At 37.4% G+C, this 8,678-nt stretch overlaps 1 protein-coding gene across 1 annotated transcript; it reads right to left on the bottom strand.

The window, feature by feature from the left end:
- Positions 1-3,143: 3,143 nt before the first annotated feature.
- On the bottom strand, positions 3,144-7,800 carry LOC122971801 (stonustoxin subunit beta-like). Its single transcript, XM_044338548.1, has 3 exons — positions 7,704-7,800; positions 4,906-6,375; positions 3,144-4,597 (listed from the first exon to the last, which is right to left on the bottom strand). The coding sequence occupies exons 1-3, from the start codon at positions 7,792-7,794 to the stop codon at positions 4,059-4,061; spliced, it is 2,100 nt and encodes a 699-aa protein (XP_044194483.1). The 5' UTR covers positions 7,795-7,800; the 3' UTR covers positions 3,144-4,058.
- Between the last annotated feature and the right edge of the window lie 878 nt (positions 7,801-8,678).

The raw sequence follows: 8,678 nt of genomic DNA, 5'->3' as shown, positions 1-8,678 counted from the left end.
TAACACTCTAAAAAGCATTGCTATAGAACCTGCATATGTTTTCTTGTCCATTTGAACTAATTTGTTTTTAGAAAATAAACTATATTTTGATTATCTAAATTTCTACATAGGTAGAAATATATGTTTATATGTGTCTATCTGTTATCCACACTTAATATTTGTATTAAAATCAATATAATATAGGCAACAATTCAACAACAATTCAAAGTGCTTTACATAAAACATAAAAAACATTAAGAAAAGAAATACAATATAATATAAAAAGGCCTACTATAAGATTGGCAATAGGAAAAAGGAGTAAAATGAAATATAATATAAAATGAGTTAAAATAGAATAAAACAGATTAAACAGGAGATTAGAAATTATAGTGCAGCTACAGTGCAGTAAATTAATTTATAATGAATCAACTTAGATATGTGATTTTAAAGGTAACTCAACCGTTCCAAATTGCATGAAATCCACTAATCAACATCTTAAATCTGCTAAGCTAGTTAGCTTTAGCAGGAGTTTAGCCAGGTGTTTTTCTCCATCATGACAGGATTTATCTGCTGCCTCATGAATTACCAAGATGTCATTTCATCAATATGAATATATTTTAGACAGCAACAGAAAAAATTAATATGTAAAGTTAGTTTTAGCTTTAGCTAAGGTTAGCCAGTGAGTTCTACACTACTGAGCACTATTACAAAATCAGGGAATGTTTGTCTAAATAACAAGAAGAACATTGACCCGCAAGGAGATTTCACATTTTCACAGAGAAATAATACCAATAATCCTGCAGAGAGCCGAAAGTCAAACCGGGTTCAATACAGCAGCACAGAGCTGTAAGTGTCCACTGCTGATCACTTCATCATCACCTGTCTGTTAGGTACAAACTGACCCGTTTAAGAAGTGGAGCGTCAGCCAGATGTTTCCTGCTGTGTGTGCAGCAGATGGTGATGGCCACACATGAGCAGGCTAAGTGCTGCTGTTATATATGCGTATATCACGCAGATTGGAGGTTTTAGGTTGAAGCTGACAGGAGGAAACTAACATCTCCAGTTTAGAGTTTCTGCTATTTTACAAATTTTTTCCATTTTAACAGATTTTCTTCTTCTCTTCAACAATTTTAACAGGGGAAATATTGTACTTTTTACTCTCCTACATTGACCCGACAGCTGGAGTTAGTGGTCATTTTTTTGAGAATTACAACAATCAGTCAATTAATCTGCAACTGTTTTGGTAATATTCTTCATTTTTTAGCTGGTTTTAACCTCTCAAATGTAACAATTTAATGCTTTTCTTTGTCATGCATGACAATAAACTGAAAATCTTTAGGTTTTGGACTGTTGTCAGACAAAATAAGACATTTGAAGATGTGACCTTTGACTCTGGGAAATTATAACGAGCATTTTCACTGTTTTCTGACATTTTATAGACAATTATTTGATAAATTGAGAAATAATAATAATGAAAATAATTGTTAATTGCACACACCGACACTTTTTAGATTCAGACATGAGATAAATATGACTATGACTGTCATTCAACTCTAGATTACCAACCAGGAAGCCATCAGGGGTCCCAAAGTCCCCAGGTTCATTGTGTGTAGGAATTGTGATGAGTGGATTCATTTGTTTGGGAACATGCAGCACTAAACTATGATATCAATCCAAATTTAAAGGATGAGGGCATTTACCAGGTATTTAACATGAAAAACTAGTTTTAAATTCATTATTTAAGTTATGATATGATTCTCTCACAGCAGTTGAGGTCATCTCTGAGTCCATTAGAGGGAGAGACAGACTTTAAAAGTTACTGTAGAGGGAAACATTTTATAGATGTTTTTGTAAAAGTTACTTAAGTGTCTGTTTGTATTTTATTTCAACACCCTTTTTATACTCAGGAATGTGGTTTCTAGAAAAATAAACACTTTCACTTTTTGTTTATAAAGCAAATCCAGATTTCTTCTTTTGTGTTTATAATCTGCTAATCCTAAACCTAATTTATTCACTTGAAGGTGACAGGATACATACACAAGGTACAGAGAGATGGTGGTGATGGTATTGGTACGGGGTCTCAAGGGGGGGCCCATGGCTAATTTTTGCTGCAGGGCCCCCAGCTGGGTTAATCCAGTGTTCTTTTCAAGAATTCCGTAAAACAACTATTTTTCCATTTTGATAAATCAATTAATCTTCAAATTGACAGGGATATTGCAGTTATGACTCCTTATTACAGCCTGAATGTGTTGCTGAAACCATCCTGACATCTAGTGGTGCTGAAGGGAACTACAACTCATACTTGCGTGCTTTGCTCTATTGAGATTCATAGGGTAGTGATTCTCTAACCCTGGCAATGTTATTCTTATTATTATTATTATTATTATTATTATCACACCTAAACACTGTGTTTCTGATTGTCCATATTTTATGTTTATGGTTTGAGTCTGTGTGCTTTTGTTTGTTAGTTTTCCTAGTGAACATGTGGAACAGTGTGTTATGCGTAAGTTGTTTTATGACAGAATAAATGGGTAACAGCAGCCTGACCCTCCTTTTGGTTGAAATCAGCTTCACCTCTGACACCAACAAGGTTATGTTGAACACCACAAGGACTAGAACATTTTTCATATAATCCAGGAGAAAATTCCAATTTGAGTCATCAGTTTTCAGTTTGAGCAACAAAGACCTGACCTTGGAAACAGTGGTTTGACAAAAGAAAGAATATCAACTAAAGGTCCACTTACTTGCTTTTTCTCACAGTCTTGCTGAATTATTGATCACACCATCTGCTTGAAAATCAGTCAGAGTGATTGACATTCACTTTCAAGTCCACAAAATTGATATTCAAGACATAACTAATGAGATTTTATGTTCAGCCCATAAGCATCACTGACTCTAAAACAGTTATTTATTTAATATTAAAATGATCTGGTGCTCCTGTCAGAGTTCAGTTCATCATCCTTAACAGAAGATTTCAAAATAAGAACTTTATTCTAACTTTAACTGGAAACCCATGGCCCCTTTAAAATGAAAAGAAAATAAAGAAATCACAAAGAAAAAAGCAAGCAACAATTTGTTATTATGTAGCTTTATATGTTTTATTCAGGTTTTACTCTGAGCTGGATGTTCTGACAAACAGGAAATAACCAAGCTGCACACAGTGGTCAACTCAGGACACTTTATTGAATATTCTACTCAAGTAGAGAGATGTTATGAAATTACAGTCCAGGAGAATTTCAGCTCTGTAAACATCAGCAACATTCTTAACATCTAACAAGTTAAAGATAATGTTGTTACTGTCTGTTCAGAACACCACAGTGATTAAATGGACTCTTGGTTGGACTTAGAGCAGAATGTCCAGAGCCACAACCAGAAAAACAAAGACCAGCAGAAGTTTCCTGAGTGGTACATTATACTCGTGTTAGAAGAAGAAAAAGATCACAACTTTGCAATATGGATCATTTAAGTGTATTTTTTTCTCTTTTAAACATTTTTTTTGCGCATGAAAAACAAAACAGCAACAATTTCAACCTTAAAATGAACAAAAGGCGAAACTGTTACCACGCATCACTGATGTCCTTAGAGAGTCGGTTGTGTTAGTGTTCAAAAACATGATTAGATTACACAGTATTTTCTGTAGATGGCACCATGGAGACATATTGTCCCATAAACCATGAAGCCATAACACAAGAAAACTAAACTAAGAAAACACAAAGTGGAAACAAAAACAAAGAATATTCACAATTTCCCATTCCAAGTGTTATTAGATGAGAGGTCACCTCAAAGTTAAACTAATAGTTAGTGTGAATGTGGCCCTTCAAGATCTATGAAATTTTGATCTTTTAATTCTGTGAGGGCCATTGTAGTGTTTGAATTGATATATTTGACCACAAACTTGTTCTCCCTATGATTTAGGAAAAATAGATTCAGAATCCTTAGCACTTTTTAATAACTGTACTTACAATTTTGTGTTACTATTTTAAAAGATTGTGCATGTGCAAAAGCCTTAGGAAGAAAAATAAATCGATACACTGGAGCCACAAACTGTCTCCAGATGTGTGTGCTCTTACTGCTCCGATTTAAAATGGACACAGGAAGACATAATTTGGTTTCTCCATGGCACAGATAGCTGGATAAACTGGCTCAGTGAATTTGGTGTTGAAGGTGTGGAGGTGTGTCAGTGTGTTATAGGAGACTCTGTAGAAGGACAAAGTACCAGCAGGCCAGTCCAGATACACTCCAACTCGGCTGCAGTCAGCTGCAGGAAGAGGACCGCAATGCCTTTGACGATCATGCCATGCTTGAAGCCCACCTTTGTTGCCAAAGTACCAGGATTTGGAATTATGTCCAAGCTTGCTCAGTAATCTGTCTCCTTTCCTGCCTATTCCCTCGTATGTAAGAGCTACACCAACCTCACCACAGTCACCATTACCCCACTCTACCTCCCAGTAATGGCGCCCATTTAGCTTCTCATTGCACAATACCTGGAAATGTGTCTCAAACCTCTCTGGGTGATCAGGATATGCCTGAAATGCTCCACATGTCGCCTTTTTGTTTTCATCAGACAGAGTGAGGTTGTTGTTTGCTGTGTTTGGGTCCAGGGTGAGATCGCAGGCATCTAATGGAGAAACCAAAACACAATCTGTTATTGGCCGCCATCCTCATCATCACACTGTAATTTACAACACCGCACATACATATAATATTATGTTATTATGGGCTTTCCATGACATACTTATGTACAAATCTGCTGTAATCCTGTTTTAATCACATTTATAATATGAAGTACTGTGTTTGGCTATAAAGCAACAAGTATTCATGCATGTCTTGACATCTTGTTTCTAAGTAATGGTCAAAAGGGAGCTTCTGACTGTTAGATGCCCAATCAGATTTCTAAGAGTAACAAACACATGAAAAATGACTTACACCAGATTAAATCTCTTCTGTCGTGTACAGTCCTCACATCGGGGACATCAGGCTTTGTAAAATCATCAGTAACCAGACTGCCCTCCTTGTAATGGTAGATGGTTGCACCTGTGTATTCCTTATTTTCTAAGGCTGCTACCAGGAAACGGAATTGCTTGCTGTCCTTCAGGCCTTTGGCAACATCATGGAAATATTTGGCTTTCTTTCTCATTTTGGTTAACACTTCATCTGAAATGTACCCGTAGTCTTCATCAGTACTTCCCTCTTCAGGTGAATCCAAGTATTTGGTCATCGCATCAAGGAAGGGGTCAGTACTTCCCAGAGAGGTGAAAACAAAGCACAGAGCATCTTCTACACCTGGAGTAAGAACCTCTCTCTCCAACTCTGCCTTACTTTGGACGATCTTTGCGCCGGTACCGTTGATGATATCTACACAGCACCTGATAACATTGATCTCTCTCCCTTTATGATCCATCAACTTGTTTAGATTCTCCTGACTGAATGGTGACTTGTCTCTGTCTTCAAAGAGTTTTTCTAATGAGCTCTCATCTTCTTTGCCTTCACGGATGGAGGGAAGTGCCTTCTTTATGTCCTGTTGGAGCGCAGATGTATAATTATGACACAGTTTTTGGAAACTGCTCAGCATTTCGCGCATCTGTGGAAAATCATCTGACACTCTGTCTGCCAGAGAATCGTTGCATCTCATTTCTGTCTGTTCAACACCTTCTAGAGCATCTTTAGCTTTCATCATTAGTCCAACGCTGATCTCACGCTTCAGCTCAGCGGCTTCAGAATCAAAATTCTTCAACGGCATCAGCCAGACCTTCAATGGAACAGCATTGTCTCCCTTTTTTCCCAGTAGCTCTGGAAGTTCTTTGCAGGTCTTCACTGCTTCATCAAATGTTGCAGGGTTGCTTTCAAGGAGGAGGTCGCCATAGAATTTGCAGGAGAATTTGTCTGTCAGGACCTTTTCTTCGTCGGTGAGCTGGATTCTAGCTTCCACCCCAGGTTTACATGTTGGAATCTTCTTGATCACAGCTTCCATGCCAACCTGGGTGTCTTGAACTTTGCTATCATCTAACTTCTCACTGTCAAATACAAAGAAAGCATTTGCTCCATATTGGATGCCTGTGACCACATGCGTTGCCGAGCTCTTCTTAATAACATCTGTTTGTTGCGTGTTCTGTGTTCCAAGTTCAGTCATCGACAACTGCTTGAAGTGGGTGGTAGCTTTGTACTGAAGTGTCACTCTGCTCTGATTCTTGAATTTCTTCTGATCATTCAGGTACTTGGCAGATCCTTCAACTTTAATCAGTCCACTCAGGACACTGACCTTCAGAGAAGCTTCAACGTCCAGCAGATGAGACTTGGAATCAATGGTGTCTTCTGCCATAATCTGAAATTCACAGCCGGGTTTAGGGGTTTCAGTTGTGTTCTCTTCTAGAGTTGTTTTATCCCACAAAGAGAAACCTACATAAAGTAAACATCAATCATGTATTAAAGCAGAAAAAAAAACATTTTGTCAACTTTTAACTAGAGCTAATATGGATCTTTCAAGAAATGTGGGAGACTGGACCAACAAGTATATTCCAGGCTTCAGTTAAGAATCTCCAATCATAATCTCTGCTACAGAGTCATTGGAGCGTACAAACAATGTCCTTGGTTCAAATAATATTCATCAGTAAGGGCTACGCTCATGTCCACCTACCACTTTTCTTCCATCATTTAGGTAACTGGATATTTCAAAGTACAAATGAATTACGAATTATCCAGTGATACCCAGACCGATGGTGGTGTCCAACAATACAATCGCAAAAGTGCAACAAACAGATTCCTCTGTGTGTTTGTCCGCATTAAAGTTTGAATGTTAGCAGGCCTGAGTCCAGAGCTTCATCAGGGCTGTTGAGACATTCATATTTTACTGTGGCTCCAATCTCTGTTTCCTCCGAAGAGTCAAAATATCTATTATTTCTGTCCTGTCATGTTTTTTTTGTTCGTGTGTTGCCTGTCCTCTTCAATCCTTGTACAAATAACACGACTTTACACGTTCATATTGCGTGCAGTGCATACGCCAAAGTCCAATTTTGTGTGCAGGTGATACACCAATCCTTCCCAGAGAAGTGTTGTTATATAACACGACTTATCAGAGGTGGTGAGTTGGATGGATGGCTACAAATTAGCTGGGGAAAAGCTGCAGAACAGCAGGAGAGCAGTGTTTTTAATGTCACATGCAGGCATTTTAACAGAGATTTCTAATGTTGCATCTGGCATTTTTGACATTTTTACCTCATTTTAGTGTTTTTACCCAAACCATGATCTTTCTTGAGTTCTAGCTCACCCATTTGGCTTCATTCCATAATTATCCAGTTAACAGATACAGTATTTAGAGAAACAGTAATGCAGATACAGATACAGTAATTATCCTTTCATATCAGTGCCATAAATATATGATAATAACCTGACAAAGACCTGATGACAAAGTAACCATGGTACCATAAATTAAATACTTTGAATTAAGTAGAAGAAAATATTAAAATACACGAAAAACAACAGAGGAAGCATTACTTTGGTCACTTTGACAGTGATTAAACACAAAACAAGAGCTCCACAAGCAGGCTTGCACTGTTCAAAAGACAGAAAATTTACTGCTCTTTGAATTATTTGGGGGGAATCGATTTCCTTTCTTGTTGGCAGCACTAAAACCAAATCTGTACTCTTGTTGATAAATTTGATAACTTTTCTGAGACAGGCTGAGTAAGTAATTATATTATTGTACTGTTGTCTACATCAAGCTCTACCTGGGATCAGTTCATCTTTCCGGGCGTCATAGAGCATCCCTAAGGTGAAAGGTCGACCCAGCGCAGGTACTTCTATCGTATCTGAAGACATTTCTCCAACCTGTTGAGGAACACGACACGACACAGATCAAACCAAACCCACAACATCTTCAACATTACATAGTAAAAGTACCAATAGAGCAATGTAAAAATACTCCATTACTAGTATGAAAAATTGTTTTTCCACAAACTCACAGAGCTGTGGGACATTTTATTATTCTCATGAAATACAAAGTGTTGACTTCTTAATTTTAAACGTGCAGTGCGGCTTTTTCCAATAAACATACTGTATATTAGGAAACAGCTGTTAGTTACTGATTAACTAAAACCAAAACAATAAACTGCTCTTACCGATAGAGTTTATCTAATAACATGCAATAAGAGATCATTACTTTAGAACACTTGATAACAGAAATAGGTTTCATTATTACAACTATAACATAAAATATAGGATTTTAGAATAAATAGCAAATAGATATATATATAGAAACAGCATAGAAATTTCATACAAAGGCTCATACTAGATCTTAGTAAGACGACATACACACTAAACAATTAAAGCTAGTCTGACATTTAGTTGCATGGGCGTGGACAGAGGTTTACTTCCTTATAATATTCTTGCAGGTGAGGATAGTTGGTGCTTCAGACGAGTCTTAAATCATCCATAAGTGAGCCTCAATCTCAATGATTTCATCCTGACATTATTACCCAGGTAGACAGCTCTCCACCGTGACACAGACAGAAAGGGCAAAAACAAGAAGGAGACTAGCAGACAACTTATTGGTCTTGGAAATATTCCCAGGTTAAAAAATATTTTCACCCTGTTTGTCCTTACCTGGTGTAGTCGTTTAGATCAGAGTCCTCTTCACGTCTGCCTTCCAGTCTGATGGTCTGTGATACTGTGATTCTGTTCTCTGTCCTGCTGACTCACACCTG

Source organism: Thunnus albacares, chromosome 20 (assembly GCF_914725855.1).
Source record: "Thunnus albacares chromosome 20, fThuAlb1.1, whole genome shotgun sequence".
In the NCBI taxonomy this organism is placed as follows: Eukaryota; Metazoa; Chordata; class Actinopteri; order Scombriformes; family Scombridae; genus Thunnus; species Thunnus albacares.
This window is presented reverse-complemented; position numbering and strand designations above follow the sequence as displayed.